Consider the following 20,676-nt stretch of genomic DNA (forward strand, 5'->3'; position numbering starts at 1 on the left):
GGTCTCTACTGTCACTTTTCATCTGTATTTCTGCTTACAATCTAGATCATCTACATTTTATTATCTACACAGCTATGAGACAAAGAAATCTTTTAAAAGATAGATCAGATATCATCACTTTATAATAAGGACCCTTGAAGAGTCCTTTCCTATCTACCCTATCTAAAACAACTATCATCTCCATTTATTCCGTTATCCTGTTTTTTTTTTTCTTTCTCATAGCACTGACCACTACCTATGATTTTAGCACATGTTTAATTTTTTCTTGTGTTTTTAACTAGAATATAAGTTTCATGTAGGCAGGGATATTGTATGTCTTGTTTGCTGTAGAATCCTTACTTTCTAGAACAGTGCCTGGCATACTCTAAGTCCTTAATAAATGATTGTGAGAATTATGTATAACAAAATTTAAGGGTTCATTTTTTAAAAACCTATTAATTATTTAAGAATGTTGGATCTAAAAGAAAATATTTTTAAAAAAATTCTTAGTTGAAGTGAATGAAGCATCTGGGGAATTATGCAGGTCTCTATCCATGAAGACAATATTAAAATATGGACTTGGTAGATTAGAATGTAGAGAACTTTTTCTGTTATTTGGCATAGATAAAATATTAAAGTTATTTGGTCTACTACGCAGATATACTTAAAATTTCTTCTGCAACTACATATGGCATTAAAAAATGTATGTGAGGGGCTGGGGATGTGGCTCAAGCGGTAGCGCGCTCGCCTGGCATGCATGCGGCCCGGGTTCGATCCTCAGCACCACATACAAACAAAGATGTTGTGTCCGCCGAAAACTAAAAAATAAATATTAAAAAATTCTCTCTCTCTCTCTCTCCTCTCTCACTCTCTCTTTAAAAAAAAGAACCTAGTGTTAAAAAAAATGTATGTGAGAATAATATCACCTAAACATACATACATTTAGTAAAAATAGAGATTATATTCCTTCCTGGAAGTTTTTTCCTACTTATCCTTCATCTTTAACAATCCAACTATTGGCCAATTAAGATAGGTCATATGCCATTTTTTTTTGGGGTACCAGGGATTGAACACAGGGGCATTTAACCAATGAGCTACAACCCCAGCCCTTTTTATTTTATATTTTGAGACAAGGTCTCATTAAGTTGCTCAGGGGCTCACTAAGTTGCTAAAGCTGGTTTTGAACTTGTGATCTTTGCCTCAGCCTCCAGAGCTGCTGGGATTATAGTCATGTGTCACCATGCTCAGCCAGTTATATACTTTTCAGCTATAAAGGTGCATTTTTGTTAATTATCCACATTCTTTAACTCAATTTACTTTGAGATTGATAATAAACACCTGAAGGTGATAGCCAGGATAGGAAATACAGTTTCTGATCATGGAAGACAGTAAAGATAATTGGTCAATATATTGGAATAATACCAACATCTGGGGAGATGGGAAAAGAAGGAACTTCATGCAAGACTCTTTTTTGTGTATTACAAGGGGGGGGGTTGCATCAAAAGAGTGGGATGGGTATATAATGTATGAGATTTTAATATACACCCAAAGAAAGAAGGGTTTAAAAAGAAAAGGTTGAGAAACACTGTTCCAAATCATGTGTAAATATTTAAAGAATAGGGGATACCAGCAAGCTGCAGTGACTCACACCTGCAATCCCAGCAACTGGGGAGGCTAAGGTGAGAGGATCCCAAATTTGAGGCCAACCTCAGCAAATCAGTACTGTCAAAAAAAGAGAAAAAGAAGAAGACGAAAAAAAAGAGCTGGGAATGTAGCACTGTGGCAGAGCATCCCTGGGTCCAATCCCTAGTATGGTGGGGTTGGGGGTAGAAGGGGAAGGACAGGGAAAGGGAGATACCAACTTAACTACAATGAGAATGATGGGGAAGATGAATCATTTACCCTTAGCCCATATAGTTTTGCAGGCTCAATTCCACATTCCTGTTTCTTCTTCCAGGCTGTTAAGTGATCAATGATTTAGCAGGGAAGATACTTTAAAGCAAATAACAACAATAAAACCTCTCATCTCCCACTTCCAATAAATTTAATCTGAAGCCTTAATTTTTCTAATATTTGTTAGAGGAGGGCATAAAGAGAAGAAAGTTCACCTTCATGCCACAGAATGGTTGTTAAAGTAGGAGGAGAGGGAAGAACTGGACTCTAGATTGTAAATTAAACTGGATTTTGCAAAGCATTTAATGATAAAAGAAAGTGAAACAAAGTCAAAGTGCTAGGGATTTTCTGTCCTTGGGACAAAGTATAGGAAAAGGACTTTCTTTTCATGCTCTTCTAAGGGACATTTTACCAAACCTTATATAGAGCAAAGGGAATGGAATTTGAGAGTCAGATAGAGAAACTGCCCTCTCCAAATTTAATGCTTCCTCTCTTTTGAAATTATTCTTGCTAAACCTGTGATATGTCAGGTTTAGAAAGAGTTATTGCTAAGAGATCTAGGATCTAAAATTTTTTTTAGGTTAAGCTCTTTCCAAGAAAAATTATTTATGGTTCAAAAGTAAACAAACACATACCTGTAAACTGGTCCTAACTGTTACAATTAGTTTGAGCCAAGAAGGAAATTTTCCAATCATTTTACTCAGAAATGATACAATTGTATCCCCATAATCCGGTTTGTGAAATTCTGCTTCATTTAGTCCATCAATTAAAATGATGAAATCTTCATCTGGGATTTTTCTCTCTGAGATAGAAAAAAACAAATTACTTTATAATTACCAAGTAGATAAAGTGAGTTTTTACTGGGTCTTTGGTCAGATATCTGCCTGGGGGAAAAAATTAGACCTTTCATGTGGCCTTGAGTGCTCAAAAATATGTAACTTCTTACAAAGACATGATATAATTCATTTAGTGGGTTCATTTGTTTTTTTTTACCAGATGAGAAAGCCTTTGTTACATATAATGTATGTATTATCACTTTCATAAATCCCAATTTTATTAGTTGTGATACAAAGAATAAATTAGGAGAATCTACACATAGAAATTCATTTTTCTCCCACACAGAAAAAGTTAAATAGAATGTGTTTTGATTTTTTTTCCCTATCTGATAGCATCAAAGAGAACAGTATCACATGTTCTTTGGGGGAATTTCCTAAAATAAGGTCTAATTTTCTTTTTCTTTTTGTGGTACTTGGAATTGAAACTAAGGGTGCTCTACTACTGAGGTACATTTCCAGTGTTTTTTTTTGAGACAAGGTCTTTTTAAGTTGCTGAGGTTGTCTTCAAATGTGGGATCCTCCTGCCTAAGCCCCTCAAGTCACGGGGATTACAGGCATGTACCACTGTGCCCAGCAAAAGATCTAAGTTAGTCTAAAAGTAATATATAGGACTACATGTGAATGTGTAGTGGGAAAGGAGAGGAACAGAGAAAAAGAACTACAGCCAATAGACAGACCTGAACCAGGGGGTTAGATCCCAAGATACTAGCAGCTTCTAAGATAACACCCAAAGCAACCTCAATGAGAGGAAGAGGAGACATGTCAGAAAGACAAAATTTGCTACATATACCCAGTTCCCTACTGAACTCTACCTGATTCTAAATTAACAAAATCAGTTTATCTTTAGGTCTAGCTTGAAGAAGGCAACTTAGTGAGATTAGGGATTCTATTCTCACTAAATCTTATTGATCTTGACTAACATTCTACAATTAGAGTTTTTTATGAAATCCCCAGATTGAATGAATATTTTAGTTTAAGTGAACTGTATTAAATCAAAGTTACTAGTTAGTAGGAACTTACAGGTTCTAAAGGGAAGGATGGGGGCAATAAGTCATACATGAGAAATAGGCTTTTTTTGAGGAGGAAGAAGAAAATGAGGCTGAGTTCTGAATAACAAGCTGTGGACTTCTGTACAAGATTGGCTCTTTCCTTTGAAAGAGTCAAAAACATACTATACATACTATTTTGGTTTCGCATTTGAACATGTGCAGATCTTTGGCAATGATTAATACGACTTTATATATTCCTTTAAAGCACAAGCTTTGTATAAAATGGAACTTAATTTCAATATCCTAAGTACTTTAAATCAGTTATAAAATTATGAAGAGTTTTAACTATTACTTTCATGTGGCGACATTTTAGGAAAAGAAATGAACTATGGATTCCAGCTCTGTTAATAACAATTATTAATGAAATGGCTTTAAAGATGATGTAACACTAAGAAAACACAATATTCCTTTAGGGAGTCCAAAGAATTAAGGAAAAAAGAATTAATTGGAACTAAACAGGATTTATCCAAACTACTGGGAGATATTATGTTCTTGATTTTGAGGACTCTGATTCCCTTAAGTTTATATGTGTCTTTAGTTTCCAAGGAGGAATTTTCTAATTTTATCTGTTTGAGCATCATCACCTAGTCTCAATCAATAGCATGCTGGAGCTGTCCTGTCCTGCCCATTGCAATATTTTTAGGCTGATTTTTAAACACTTGGTAGTGTGAAATTGGCTATGGTAGGAATAAATTCCTACCATAAATTCCCTTACATAATGGAAATTGGCAAATGTTAAAATCAGCTTTCTGCCCCCAGGTGGCTGTTAAAAATACCAGCACACCATTCTACCTACCCTTCCATTACACCTGCTTTAATTTCCTCTGGGTTCATTCCTAAAAAAGCCAAGATCTTCAAGTAGAGAAAAAGGTCCATGGTAATGCATCCATAGAGATTCTTTCTGGGTGGGGCGAGAACATTGCAAACATGCTCTCAAGCATAAAGACCAAGAATGTGCTCTAAAGTATGATACAAACATTTTGATGAATGAAATAACTCATTTGCTTCAATAATAAAAATTTCATAGGGCTGGGGATGTGGCTCAAGCGGTAGTGCACTCGCCTGGCATGCGTGCGGCCTGAGTTCGATCCTCAGCACCACATACAAATAAACATGTTGTGTCCGCCGAAAACTAAAAAATAAATATTAAAATTCTCTCTCTTTAAAAAAATTCATATATATAAATTCCCAGTAAAGTGTATTATTCATCCCATGAATACAACAGATAATATATATCAGGTTTTTTTTTTTGAGAGAGAGAGAGAGAGAGAATTTTTTAATATTTACTTATTTATTTATTTTTTAGTTTTCGGTGGACACAACATCTTTGATTTATGTGGTGCTGAGGATCAAACCCGGGGCGCACGCATGCCAGGCAAGCGTGCTACTGCTTGAGCCACATCCCCAGCCCCAATATATCAGTTTTTTTTTTTTTTTAATTTTTATTGTTGGTTGTTCAAAACATTACATAGTTCTTGCTATATCATATTTCACACTTTGATTCAAGTGGGATATGAACTCCCATTTTTACCCCGTATAATATATCAGGTTTTTAAAAAAGAGAAATATTCACCCCATTAATCAAAATGATGATGTTTTTAAAAACGCTATACAGGGGCTGGGGTTGTGGCTCAGTGGTAGAGTGCTCGCCTAGCATGTGCGAGGCATTAGGTTTGATCCTTAGCATCACATAAAAAAATAAACAAATAAAATAAAGGTATTGTGCCCAACTAGAGCTAAAAAAATTTTAAAAAATGCTATACAGATTTAATGCAATTCCTATTAGGTTTCAATGTTTTTTTTCATAGAAATAGAAAAAGCAGTCATGAAATTCAACTGGAAAAATAAGAGGCCCAGAGTAGCCAAAACAATCCTCAGCAAGAAAAGTGAAGCAGGAGGTATCACAATACCAGACCTTAAATTATAATACAGAGCTACAGTGACAAAAACAGCACGGTATTAGCACCAAAACGGACTTGGAAGAAAAGTGGTACAGAATAGAAGACACAGAAATAAACCCACATAATTACAGTGATCTCATACTATACAAAGGCACCATACACATATATTGGAGAGAAGACCGCCTCTTCAACAATGGTGCTGGGAAAACTGGAAATCCATATGTAATAAAATGAAATTAGAGCCCTATCTCTCACCCTGTACAAAACTTAACTCTAAGTGGATCAAGGACTTAGGCATTAGATTGGAGACCCTGTGCCTGTTAGAAAAAAAAGTAGGCCCAAATCTCCATTATGTCAGCTCAGGAACTGAATTCTTCAACAAGATTCCTAAAGCTCAAGAAGTAAAATCAAGAATCAATAAATGGGATTGTATCAAACTAAAAAGCTTCTTTACAGCAAAGAAAACAATCAAGAATGTGAAGAGAGAGCCTACAGAATGGGAGAAAATCTTTGCCACTTGCACCTCAGATAGAGCATTAATCTTCAGGATATAAAGAACTCAAAACACATCACCAAAAAATCCAAATGATACAATCAATAAATGGGCAAAGGAACTGAATAGATGCTTCACAGATAAAGAAATGTGGTAAATAAATCTATGAAAAAATGTTCAACATCACTAGCAATTTGAGAAATGCAAATTAAAACTAATATTTTATCTCACTTCAGTCAGAATAGCAATTATCAAGAATACAAGTAACAATACATGTTGGCAAGGATTTGGAGAAAAAGGTATACTCATACATTGCTGGTAGGACTACAAATTAGTGCAATCACTCTGGAAAGTAGTATGGAGATTTCTCAGAAAATCTGAAATTGAACCAACATTTGACCCAGTTATCCCACTCCTTGGCATATACCCAAAGGATATAAAATCAGCATATAAAATCCGCATACTACAGTGACATAGCCACATCAATGTTTACAGCAGCTTAATTCACAATAGCTAAGCTATGGAACCAATGTAGGTGCCCTTCAACAGATGAATGGATAAAGAAAATGTGGTACATATACCCAATGGAATATTACTCAGTCATAAAAATGAATGAAATTATGGCATTTGCTGGTAAATGGATGGAACTGAAGGCTATCATGTTAAGTGAAATAAGCCAATCCCCAAAACTAAGGCTGGATGTTCTCTTTGATATGTGGATACTAATTCACAATACATGGAGCGGGAAGGAGGACTGAAGGTTCACCAGAATGGACAGGGGGAATAGAGAGAAGAGAGGAGGGATGAGAATGGGAAAGACATTAACAGACATAACTTCCCTATGTTCAAATATGAATACATGACCAATGTAACTCCATATCATATACAACCACAATAATGGGAATTACACTCCATGTATGTATGATATGTTGAAATATATTCTACTGCCAACAAGGACAAGAAGAAGATATGATAATGATATTTTTACAAATCCTGGCTTTATTTATTTATATTTTAGATTCTCTCCCTCCTTTGAAGAACTTATAAATCATTTGTGAATGCAGGTATATCAATAAATATTTCATCTGTTAAGAAGTGAGGATGGCATGTTTATACAAGATTATCATAATTTTTAGGATTTACAACAGTAAATGCAAAGAATTTCCCAATGCCATTAATAATGTAAAATAATGAAAACTATTCCTAAAATCATTCCTTTTCTTTTGGTAAATGAGGCTTCTTAATTAAATACTTAAGAGATGAGAACTTATTTAGATTTTGCATTTCAAAAGTAACAGTTTTACAATAATGCTTCTGCATGTTAATTTTCAAATAGTTTTAGATTATTTAAATAATACTCTAATTTAGAAACTTTTAAAGGATTTTGCAAATGAAAACTAAAAAAAAAAATTGAGGACTACCAAAAGACTACTCTTATGGTTTGAATGTGAGATGTCACCCAAAAGCTCACGTGAGACAATGCAAGAAGGTTCAGAGGAGAAATGATTGGGTTGTAAGACTCTTAACCCAATCAGTGAATTAATTCTCTGATAGGTATTAACTGAGTGGCAACTGAAGTGATAGGGTATGGCCGGACTGGGGTATGGCTTTGGGTTATATATTTGTATCTGGCAAGTGGAAGTCTCTCTCTCTGTCCTTTCTGATCATAACATGAGCTGCTTCCCTCTGCTACATTATTTTGCCATGTTGTTCTGCCTCACCTGGAGTCATGAGGAATGAGCCTGCTGTCTGTGGATCGAGACCTCTGAAACCATGAACCCTCAAATAAACTTTTCCTCCTGTACATTTATTCTCATCAGGTCTTTCAGTCACAGAAGCAAAAAAAAAAGCTGATTAAAACTACTACTACTTAATATTTTGCCATGTAAGAACATTTAAAATAATAACTACTATCCATTTTCACCATTATTTCATAGAACAGAAGATATTTTATGATTTAAAAAATTGAAGCAATATAAACCTATATATATATATATATATATATTTCTTATTTTTGTCATGAACTAATTGAAAACTTTAATGTCCTGATGTTTAATAACCATTGCATTAGCTGACAAGTCATTAGATAGGTTCTTTAAAACCTTTAACCCTTATTTTTAAAATTTATTTATTAGTGCATAATAAACATAATAGTGAGGTTCATTTTGACATATTCATAAATTCAAATAACATAGTTTTCTTCCTTGAATCCCATGTATTACCGCTTTCCCTTGGGTTTCCTCTCCTCCCTCCTAGGATCTCTTTCCTGTGCTCTATTACTCTTCCTTCTTTTTACTCATTTTTTTAAAATTGATACATTATAGCTATATGTAAAACTGGAATGAATGGTGATACATTCATAAAAGCACATAGCATTACTCTCCAAATCTTCCCCTTTCCAACACCTCCTCATTCCTCCTTGGTTCCCTGCTTCTGCTCTACTGATCTTCCTTCTGTTTTCATAAGATTCCCCCCCACTATTTTTTTTTTTTTGGCAGTGACGGGGATTGAAGTTAGGGCCTTGCACATGCTAGGCAGGTGCTGTGTACCACAAGATATATCCCCAACCTTCACTCTTTTTTGTTTTTGTTATTCCTGTTTTTCCTTCTAGCCTTTGCATATGAAAGAAAATATTTGACCTTTGAATTTCTAAGTCTGGCTTATTTCACTTACTATGATGTTTTCCAGTTCTACCCACTCAGCAAATGATATAATTTCATTCTTCTTTATGGCTGAGTAGAACTCCATTGTGTATTTATACCATATTTTCTTTTATATATTCATTTGTTAATGGGTACCTAGGCTGGTTCCATAACTTGGCTATTATGGATTGTGATGCTAAACATTGGTATGCATGTATCATAATATGCTGATTTTAGTTCTTTGGATAAATACCAAGGTGTGGTATACCTGAGTCATATGATTCTAGTCTTCTGAAGAATCTCCATACTACTTTTCAAAGTGACTGTACTAACTTGTAGTCCCACCAACCTTTCCCCTCACATCTTCACCAGCAATTATTGTTATTTGCATTCTTTTTAAAAAATGCTTATCTTTTTTAAAAGTTGTTGATGGACCTTTATTTATTTATATGCAGTGCCGAGAATTGAACCTTGTGTTTCACACATGCTAGGCAAGTGCTCTACAACTGAGCTACAACCTACCCGCTGTTCTTTGCATTCTTGATAACTGCCATTCTAACTGGGATGAGATGAACTCTCAGTGTAGTTCTGATCTGCATTTCTCTAATTGCCAAGGATGGTGAACATTTTTTTCATAAAATATTTGTTGCCCATTTGCATCTCATCTCTTGAGAAATCCCTCTTTAGAGAATTTTCTGCCCAGTTAGTGAATGGGTTATAGTTTTCTTTGGTGTTAAATTTTTTTGAGTTTTTTAATGTATTCTGGTTATAAATTCCATCAGAAGAATGGATCCCAAAGATTTTCTTCTATTCTGTAGGATCTTTCTTCACACTCTTATTTTCTTTACTGAGTAGAATCTTTAAAATTTGATATCATACCATTTACTGATTCTTGGTTTTATTTCTTGAGCTTTAGGAATCTTATTAAGGAAGGTAATGGCTACACCAATGTGTTGGAGAGTTGCTCCTGTGTTTTCTTCTAGTAGTTGCATTGTTTCTTGTCTAATTCTGGGTTTTGAGATCTTATTTGAGTTGATTTTTGTGCAGGTTTTTAACGCTTTGAAAACATACATCCACCAGGGATTTCCCATTGCCTCCCTTTACATGTATACTTAACAAATATGTGTTCTGTTTTCCTTAGTAGTCCCATTCTAGCAACTTACCTAGGTGCCTGAGAGAAATAATAATTCTATAGATTTTAAGAGTAAAGAACACAGCCAAATTAAGAACTGAATCCTGGTACATGAGATTCTATCACTAGCACATTGTATAGAAATTATTATAAATGTTAAGAAGATTCAGCTAATATTTTTATTTAGAAAAGCTTCATATTACTTCTGAATTATATGTCTTTTAGTTGTGATAATGAATACGCTTCTCATTCATTCCATTGGTGGCTCAAGCAAAAGGCCTACCGAAAAACTTCAAAAGTTTTTCATTTATGTGTGTATATGGGTATGTGTGTTCTAATAACTATACTTATGAAACTATAAAGTATTGTAAAAAAATGTTGACTTATTTTTTAAAAAAGTATGTAATTTGAAATCTAGTTTCTAATTGTAAATTTTAAGTGTTTTCCATTGGAAATGAAACTCTAGCTACTTTTAAAAAATTATCCATTTGAAAAATATTACAATAAAATTTATATATAGTGAATTGAGAAGATCTTAACAATATACTTTGGTGAGTTTTGACACAAATGTACTCATGAAACCAATACCTGGATTGAAATGTAGAACATTGCCAACACTCTAGAAAATTCCCTTAGGTTCCCTTCTAGCCAACCTTCCATAGGGAATGACCATTCTTTTAATTTCACAGACTAAACTTGCTTCTTTTGCTTAATATGATGTTTCTGAAACTCATTTACACTGTTGAGTGTATTATTAGTTTGTTCCTTTTTGTTACTAAGAAGTATTCCACTTAATGAATTTATGTTTATCCATTCTATTGATGGACATTTGAATTGTCTCTACTTTTTGACTACTATGAATAAAGCTGCTAAACATTCTGCACAAGATTTTTTTGTAGATATTTTAAATTTCCTTTGGGTAAATATATAGGAATAGAATTGCTTTGTTATAAAGCAGATGTATATTTCACTACCTGTTTTTGAAAGGTAATTGTGCCGTTTTAAAATCCCACCAGAATTCTAGAGAGAATTCTAGTTGTTTATCATCCTTACCAACATTTGATGGATATTCTTTTTAATTTTACCATTTAAACGGGTGTGAACTGGTATCTCATTGTAATTTAAATTTGCATTTCTTTGATAACTAATGATATTAAACACTTCATGTCCTTGTAGCCTATTAATCTATCTAAATGTTAATCTAAATGTTTAAATCTTTTATCTCTTTGGAAATGGGATTGTTGCTGGGGTGGTGGCTCAGTAGTACAGCATGTGCCTAGCATGTGGGAAGCCATGAATTCAATCCCAGGCACCAAAGGGTGGAGGTGGGGCAAGGAAAAAAAATAAAAACAAAACCTTGGCTGGGCTCCTTGGTGCACACCTATAATCCCAGTGGCTTGAAAGGTTGAGACAGGAGGATGGTGAGTTCAAAGCCAGCCTCAGTAACAGTGAGGAGCTATACAAGTCAGTGAGACCCTGTCTCTAAATAAAATACAGAATAGGGCTGGGGATGTGTCTTGCCCTTGCATGTGTGAGCACTGGGTTTGATCCTCAGAACCACACCCACAAAAATAAAATAAACAAAGTTATTGTGTCCATCTTCAACTAAAAATATTAAAAAAAAAAAAACAGGGCTGGGGATGTGGCTCAGTGGTTGAGTGCCCCTGAGTTCAATCCATGGTACCCTAACCCCCCCCAAACCAAAAACAAACAAAACCAAAACAAAACCTTGGGCTAATTTGGGGTGGAGATGCAGCTCAGTGGTAGAGTTCAGGCTTACTATGTGCAAAGCCTTGAGTTCCATCTCATACCACACACACAGACAAATCAATAAATGAAAACTAAAATAGGACTGCTTTATCTTTTCATTATTGGTTTGTATGTGTTTTTTAGGTGTTATGGATACCAATACTTATACACCTACACACATACATACACACACACATAGATAAAAACACTGTCTTCCATTTTGTGACTTGCTTTCCCCTTTATTATCTTTTGCTGAGTAGACATTTTTAATTTTGATGAAATTTAATTTATCACCTTAGAAAACATTTCTTAAGAAATCGTTACTTCTAAGGTGTAAAGCTATTCTCTTATGTTTCTTCTATCCGCTCTAGAAATTATGCTTTTCTACTTAGGCCTATGATCCACTTTAAATTTATTACTATATACAATGTGAGGTAAGGATTGAGATTCATACCACCCCCCATATATTTATTCAGTGGTTCAAGTACCATTTGATAGCAAGAATTATCTTTCCCAAATTGTCTTTAAAGATTTGAGAATATTAATAGATTACATTTATGTGTGGGTCTATTCCTGGATACTCCATTCTGTTCCACTAATCTATTTTCTAGTCCTGTGTGAATACCACCCTGTCAATGGGGTGTTGGAGCTGACTCAAATTGGCTCATGAGAGTTGACTGCTAAATTTTTACACCTGAAATAAGCTCTTTAACCCTGAGCTGGTTGTTAAACTTAGTAAAACATCACTGCTTGTCATGATTATTGTAGTAATCCACAATGTTGTAAGTCTTGAAACTAAATACTGTCAAGTCTTCCAACATTTTTCTTTTTCAAAATTGTTTGGCTATTCTTGATCCTTTGGTTTTCTAAGAGTTGTCAATATTTTACACAGAAACCCTGCTGGGACTTTGGAATTATGTTGGCTTTATAAACCAGTTGAGGAAAAATTGACATTTTTCAATCCATATATGTAACATACATCTTCCATTTACTAAATTTGTTAAATTCACTCTGCAATGTTTTCACTGTGCTTTCTCTGTAGAGGTTTTTAAATATCTTTTATTAAATATATGCTTAAGTATTACATTTTTTTTGATGCTACTGAAAATAGTATGTTTTAGTTACCTACTGCTATATCAAACAGCTAGGGTTACATGAATGGACAGGGCTGAGGGCACAAACCATCAGTGAAGCTTATTCACTGATGATATAATTTGGTGTCAGATATGAAATGACTTGAAGAATGGAATAGTCAACTGGACTCTCCATGTGATTTGTTCTTCTTCACAATGGTGAATTCTGGGTAACCAGACTTCTTAACATGGCAATACCCACCTCCAAAAGCAAGCATTTCACTAAACAAGAGGAAAGTTTCATGGTCATTTATGACCTCGCCTCAGATATCACATATAACATCACTTTGCAGTATTGTTGGTTGAAATACTCAGAAGCCTACTCAAATACAAGGGGAGGAGATGTAGACACCAACTTTCAATGAAAGGAATGTCAAAGATTTTATAGCCATGTTTTAAAACTGACACACTGCTTTTAAATTTCATTTTTCAACTTTTGTTGCTAGTACAGAAATAGATTTTATACATTGTCTTGTAATTTAAAGCTTTGTACTTATTAGTTCTAGTAGGTTTTCTTGGGTAGATACCTTAGAATACTCTATGCAGATAATCATGCTGTCTGCAAATAAAAAATTTTACTTATTCCTTTCCAATCTTTATATTATTTGCTTTTTTGCTTATATTCTCGTTGTGCTAGCTTGGACCACCAATGGGATGTTAAATGTAATTACTGAGAGTGAAAGAACATTGTGTTGGTCTTGATCTTAGGAGGAAAATAGTCAATATTTCATCATTAGCTATATGTTTTTTGGAGTTGCCCTTTATCAAACTAAGCTTTTTTTCTATTCCGAGTTTGCATAGTTTTTTAATATTAATTGGTGTAGGATTCTGCCAAATGCTTTTTGGCATTTATTAAGATGATTATCCGAATGTTCTCTTTCATTCTGTTAATATAAAAAACATGCTGATTAACTTTCAAATGTTTAACTAACATTGCATTCGTGACCAAGCAGGACTAATTAATTTGTTATTAGGTTTTTTTTTCAGGATTTTACTATATGGTCATGAGGAGTACTGCTTTATAATATTCTTTTCTTATAAGCTACTGATTTTGGTGTTAGCATTATGCTTGCCTAATAACCTGTGAAATGCTCCCTTCTTTTCTGTTTCTGAAAACATCTGTATAAGGCTAATATTAGTTCTTCTTTAAATGTTGGATATAATTCATCAGTGAAACTATAAGAATCCATAGTCTTCTTTGTGGAAAGATTTTCTGTTTCTTTTAGATTACAATTAGATGTAATAGATATAGTGCTATTTAGATTTTTTATTTCTTCTGGAGTCACTTATGGTAGACTGTGGGTATTTTTTGTTTTTGTTTTTAAAGAAGGTGCTCACGGTAGGTAATGTTTTAAATTTATTGTTATAAAGTTAGTTATAATGATTACTTACTTTTCTTTTAATAATTTTAGGAATCGTAGTGATATCTCTTTTTAGTTCCTGATATTGTTCTCTCATTTTTCTTAAAAAGCACTGCTGGAATTTATCTATTTTTACCATCAATTTTCTATTTCATTATTTTCAGCTCTTGCTTTTATTATATCCTTCTTTCTGCTTACTCTGGGTTATAACTTTTACTTTCAATCTGTATTTTCATATTTAAATAAGTTAAACAGAGAGTATATGAAGTCTTGCTTTTTACATGGTTTTATAGTTTCTGTCTTTTAATATGTTTGGTCCATTTACATTTAATATAATTATTGATATTATTATGATTGATTTTAAGTCTACCATTTTGTTTGCTCTGACTTAATTTGTTTTCACTTTTCTTCATGAAATCTTTTGATTTAATCAAATAATTTTTTAAAAAAATATTTACTTTTTGGTGTAGATGGACACAACACAATGCCTTTATTTTTTATGTGGTGCTGAGGATAGAACCCGGGTCTTGGTGAGCGCTCTACCACTGAGCCACAATCCCAGCCCCTCAAATAATTTTTAATGTTTCAAAAACTAGGGATATCTAAAGTTGATTATAGAGACCTAAGTAAGCAATAGATATATTTTGTAGCAAATTTATAAAACATATGGAATATGGTTGAGAATCTGGAGCTGACTCTGTAAAAGTGCTTGCATATTCTCTTTGAAATACCCAGTAGGTGTAGATCCTTGTATCACAATACTTCCTTAATATATCCTTGCAGATTAGCAGTTTCTATGGTCACTTATGTGTTCAAATTTATTTCTTTTTTTGGTTGTATTTTTATACCTTTATTTTATTTACTTATATGTGGTGCTAAGGATCGAACCCAGTGCCTCACAAATGCTAGGCAAGCACTCTACCCCTGAGCTACAGCCCTAGCCCCTCAAAATTTATTTCTTAAAATGTCTTCTTATGTTTAAGTCAGAGAATGACTATGATGAATAAAAATTAAATAAAAATAAGGTTCTGTGACCTGGGAATGCAGCTCAGTGGTAGAGCATGCACTAGCATGTGTAAGGCCCTGGGTTTGATCCCAAACATCATATACACACAAAAATCTTAACTTCAAAAGCATACAATTCAGCCAAAGGGATAAGTATAGAAATAATTAAGTTTTATACAGTGCAAGCAAAGTATAATATCTGGCTTATAGTAAGGTTTGTGATAAAATTTTAAATTCTAATTATACATATAGAAATGTGTTAGAATATCATAATTGTGATTTTTAAAAAAGATCTATGGCTTTTGGAAGGACACTATTTCTGACTGGAGGCAGGAAGATGAATCAACAGGTGTCTCAAGGGAAAGGTGGCATTTAAGCTGGTCTTTGAAAGGTGGGTAGAATTCTTTGGCAGTTATCAAGAATACAAGCAAAAATGAGTGTTGAAGAGGATGTGGGGAAAAGGTACACTCATACACTCATACACTGCTTATGGGACTGCAAATTGGTATAATCACTTTGGAAAGCAGTGTGGAGCTTCCTCAGAAAACTTGGAATGAAACTATCTTTTGACTCAGCTATCCCATTCTCGGTCTATACCCAAAGGACTTAAAATCAGCATATTACAGTGACATAGCCACACCAATGTTTAAATCAGCTGAATTCACAATAGCTAAACTGTGGAACCAACCTAGATGCCTATCAGTAGATGAATGGATAAAGAAGCTGGTATATATACACAATGAAATATTACTCAGCATTACAAAAGAATAAAATTATGGCATTTGCAGGTAAATGGATGGATATGGAGAATATTATGCTAAGCGAAGTAAGCCAACCCCCAAAACTAAAGCCCGAGTGTTTTCTCTGATTAGTGGATGCTGATCTATGATGGTTGGGGGTAGCATGTGAATAGAGAGCCTACATCTTGGGAGCAAATTTTTACCCCTCATACATCAGAGACTAATCTTTAGGGTATATATAAAACTCAAAATGCTAAAGACCAAAAACAAATAACCCAATCAATAATGGGCCTAGGGGGCTGGAGTTGTGGCTCAGTGGTAGAGCGCTTGCCTAGCATGTGCGAGGCCCTAGCACTTGCCTAGCATGTGCGAGGTTCGATCCTCAGCACCACATATAAATAAAGGTATCGTGTGCAACTACAACTAAAAAATAAATAAACATTACTGTGTGTGTGTGTGTGTGTGTGTGTGTGTGTGTGTGTATATATATATATATATATATATATATATATATATATATATATATGAATGCATGACCAATGTGATTCTGCAACCTGTTTACTCAGAAAAATGAGATATTATATCCCATCTGATTCAAATGTATGATATGTCAAGGTCATTGTATTGTCATGTGTAACTATTTAAAACAAATTAAAAAAAAGTAAAAAAAAAAAAAAAGGGCCAAAGACCTGAATAGATACTTCTCAGAAGATGATAAAACAATCAATCAACAAATATATGAAAAAAATGTTCATCATTGCTAGCAATTAGAGAAATGCAAATCAAAACTACTCTAAGATTTCATCTCACTATAGTCAGAATGACAGCTATTATGAAGAAAACCAATAATAAGTGCTGGTGAAGATGTGGGGAGAAAAGCACACTCATACACTGCTGGTGGGACTACAAATTGGTACAGCCAATATGGAAAGCAGTACGGAGATTCCTTGGAAAACGGGAAAGGAACCACCATTTGATCCAGTTATCCCTCTCCTTTGTCTGTACCCAAAGGACTTAAAAACAGCATACTACAGGGACACAGCCACATCAATAGTGATAGCAGCACAATTCACAATAGCTAAACTGTGAAACCAACCTAGATGCCCTGCAGTAGAAGAATGGATTAAAAAATATTGCATATATACACAATGGATTATTACTTAGCAATAAAAGAGAATAAAATCATGGCATTTGAAGGTAAATGGATGGAGTTAGAGAAGATAATGCTAAGTGAAGTTAGCCAATTCCAAAAAACCAAATGCTGGATGTTTTCTCTGATATAAGGAGGCTGACTCATAGTGGGGTGGGGAGAGGGAGCGTGGGAGGAAAAGACAAACTCTACATAGGGCAGAGGAGGGGGAGGGGAAGGGAGGGGGCAGGGGGTTATAAATGATGGTGGAATGTGATGGACATCATTATCCAAAGTACATGTATGAAGACATAAATTGGTGTGAATATACTTTGTATACAACCAGAGATATGAAAAATTTGTGCTCTATATGTGTAATAAGAATTGTTATGCATTCCGCTATCATATAAAATTTAAAAAAATTAATAAAAAAAGAATGTAAAAAAATAATAATTAAATAAAAAGGTGGACAGAATTCTTAAAGTCAAGAGATGTGATGAGAAGGAATATTAAGCAAAGGAAACACTAAGTGTATATATGGAGAAAGAAAATGTAGGGAAGTATTTAAGGAATAGTAAATATTTTAGTTTACATGTAAGGTTCATAAGGCTTAAACTAAAAAATAAGGCTGGAAAGTAGGTTGGATCCAGACCATCAAGCACTCTGGAGCTAGAAGTTATATTCAGTAGGCAACAGGGAATCATTGCTTTTTTTTGGTATTGGGGATTGAACCCAGGGGGTGTTTTACCACTGAGATACATCCCCAGTCCTTTTTTAAAATTTTGAGATGGGGTCTTGCTAAGTTGCTTAGGGCCTCTACTAAGTTGCTGAGGCTGGTTTTGAATTTGCGATTCTCTTGCCTCAGCCTCCCAGGTCGCTAGGATTGGGTTTTGAGCTGGGGAAATTAAGTGATCAGAGCAATATTTTATGAAGCTTTATCTGAAAGCAGTACATAAATTCTAGAAAACTAGAGAGACTGAGGAAGAATTCCTCCACCAGGTAGGCCATGAATGAATGGGAAGTATACTTAGAAATGAATCCCTTAGTTGGTATGGAGGCATGTGCTGGTAATAGTCCCAGCTACTTGTAAGCCTGAGACAGGGGGATCACTTGAGACCAAGAGATTGAGACAAGCTTGGGCAAAACAGTAAGACCCAGTCTAAAAAAAAAAAAAAAAAAAAAAAAGGAATTGCTTTAGTCCTTAGGGTATAGGGTATACATAGCTTGGCATAGTTATAGATTGAGGGCTGCTATGTTCAGCTATAAGTAGTCATGAATTTTTATCCCAGTCTGCTATAAAAATTTTTATAATTTTATAAGTGTGTTATGATGTGAAAGAAGTATTAAGCCAGAGAATACCAGGAAGGGGTAATAATGATACAATGTTATTGGTAGCTAAATAGCTCTTGGGGGTAATAATGGTAGGAACAAATTGAGAAAAATGAATGTGAGAAACAATGAAGGCAGAATTAACAGGATTAGAAATTGAGTGAATGTATAGGAAATATGCTTTAAATATTTGTGGAAAAATTCCAGGGTGTGATTAAGCTAATAGGCAGAAGAGAGGTAATAGAAATAAAGGTTATTGGATTTAAGAAGAAAGAAATTTGAGGTCTAAGTAGTCAGCATCAGAGCTGAACTAAAGATGATGGCCAGGAGAATAGAAATTATGAACACTTTTACTTATAGTATTCAAAACCTTTGAGAAAGGTATAAAAGTCTTTTGGGAATAAACAGGATTATTCAGGATCTCATGCTTACTCAAATCCTTTTCTTTGGCTTCTAGCACTGAGAACACAGTGTAAAAAATATAAGGAAGAGACACATGGGAAGTCATGTACTCTCTTTAAGGAGATGGCTGTCAGGCTCTGGAGGGCACTAGAGCTGCAGAGGATAAAGGTAGGAAAGACCTCCCATGAATGGGAGATAGAGTCCATTTAATTTTGTTTTTATTTAAAAAATACCTTTCCTGATGTAATTTATGGACCATGGAATATCCTTACAGCTTTTAAATATCATACTATATAATTCAGTGATTTCTAGTATAAACACAAGGTTGTACAATCATGAATGCTTTACCTGAACTGATGGGGTAATAAAAATATTACATGAAGACTGGAGAGTTTCTAACCATAGAAACTCTACAACACTTGAGTTGGAGCCACAAATTTTACTGATTTATTTTAACTTCACAAACAGGATTGGAAGCTCTACTATCATTAGTATAAGGAAAATGAATTAAATTTGGGAATCAAAATAAAATTTTTTTAAAGGAAGTAGCACTTCTTGTAGGAACTGTTTTTTTTTTCAAGTAAAATCTTCTATTTCTTAACTGTATCTTGTAGGACATTAGTTATGGAACATTTAGTTTTGTTAATGTGATAAAAATAATCATTTTTATAGTGTGACCAGGTGACCTGGGGCTCCTTTCATCTCCTTGGACCTCATCTATACCTTTGTGGAGATTCTCTAGGGGCTCCAGGACTCCTCTCCGAAAGGAGGCCATGGGGTCTTGAACACAGGATCGAAGGCTCAGCATGCTCTGCAGGTGAGGCTCCCGAAGAAGCTGCTCCCGATAAGCTGTCAGCTGAGGTGAGCGGCAGAGCAGGGCAGCAACATTGTGGACAAATTCTGGTACCAGGCAGGTATAGGCATTATCTGCTTGGCAATAGTGATAGGCAACCACCTACAAATGGAAGATGAGAATGCAAACAGGCTTATCAGTGGCAAAAGCAATAGCTACAGTTATTACATGATTATTCTCTGTCTTTTCTCTCTCCATTTTCTTTACCTTTTCAAGTATAAATGAAAGCTGCTAACTCAACTGCCTGATTTATGTAAGATCAAAAATCTCATATGATAGTTCTCTTGTACACATAGGATATCACAACCCCAAATTAAAATTTATAAGTAAAAATCAAATTTTCTTTCTGGATCATAAGAAATAGGAAAATAGGAAGCAAGAATGAGATTCAAGATGTACATTAATATCACTAACATTTATTTTCTCTGCACAGTGGTACAGTAAATCTAATCTTGTAACAAAACATTAGGAACAAGAGAGAAAAATCATGTTAGTCTCAACAAATACATATGCTTATGTCATTTTTTTGTGATTCCAATTGTTATAAACTGAGTCTCACAAAATAAAGTAATTCAGATTTTAAAATTATCATTAAATATTTTCTGAGAACCCAAACACAGAAACAAAGAATATCAGAATTTGATAAAAGGGAGCAGAAAAGGGGTGAAATTTTTGTTAGATGCGGTCTTAAATTCAAAGAACTTAAAAATCTTATGAATCTTAATAACAACTAGAGGCTGGGCTGACTGGCTGGAACCTGGAGCTTTAGGCTCTGTTTTTTTTGTTGTAAATGTGCAAAAAGTTCACTCTATATCTGTTGGTTGTTCCTTTTGCCTCAAGAGCAAGTACTGAGGGTGATTTTAATCTAGAACACTTTTATGGATCATTAACTACCAAGAAAAAATGATGGGACTGTGTAGAAAATATGCCATTGGCAGGGGAAATTCAGTTTGATGTATGGAAAGAATTTGGCATGGCGCTCTCATAGTAAGTAGTAATGTCAGCCACTTTTTTTTTTTTTTTTTTAGTTCCTAGATTTGTTCTTTCAGG

General features: G+C 34.3%; 1 protein-coding gene across 2 annotated transcripts in view; it reads right to left on the reverse strand.

The window, feature by feature from the left end:
* Tanc2 (tetratricopeptide repeat, ankyrin repeat and coiled-coil containing 2) overlaps positions 1 to 20,676 on the reverse strand; it is a 454,690-nt gene that overhangs the window by 78,960 nt on the left and 355,054 nt on the right. For both annotated transcript variants that reach the window (XM_076870152.2, XM_077110543.1), the window contains exons 12-13: positions 19,497 to 19,728; positions 2,508 to 2,674 (exon numbers count right to left, since the gene is read on the reverse strand). In XM_076870152.2, the coding sequence (XP_076726267.1) occupies positions 2,508 to 2,674; positions 19,497 to 19,728 (399 nt within the window). The remainder of the gene's footprint in view (positions 1 to 2,507; positions 2,675 to 19,496; positions 19,729 to 20,676) is intronic.

The sequence above is a fragment of the Callospermophilus lateralis genome, chromosome 11 (genome assembly GCF_048772815.1).
Source record: "Callospermophilus lateralis isolate mCalLat2 chromosome 11, mCalLat2.hap1, whole genome shotgun sequence".
Classification (NCBI taxonomy): domain Eukaryota; kingdom Metazoa; phylum Chordata; class Mammalia; order Rodentia; family Sciuridae; genus Callospermophilus; species Callospermophilus lateralis.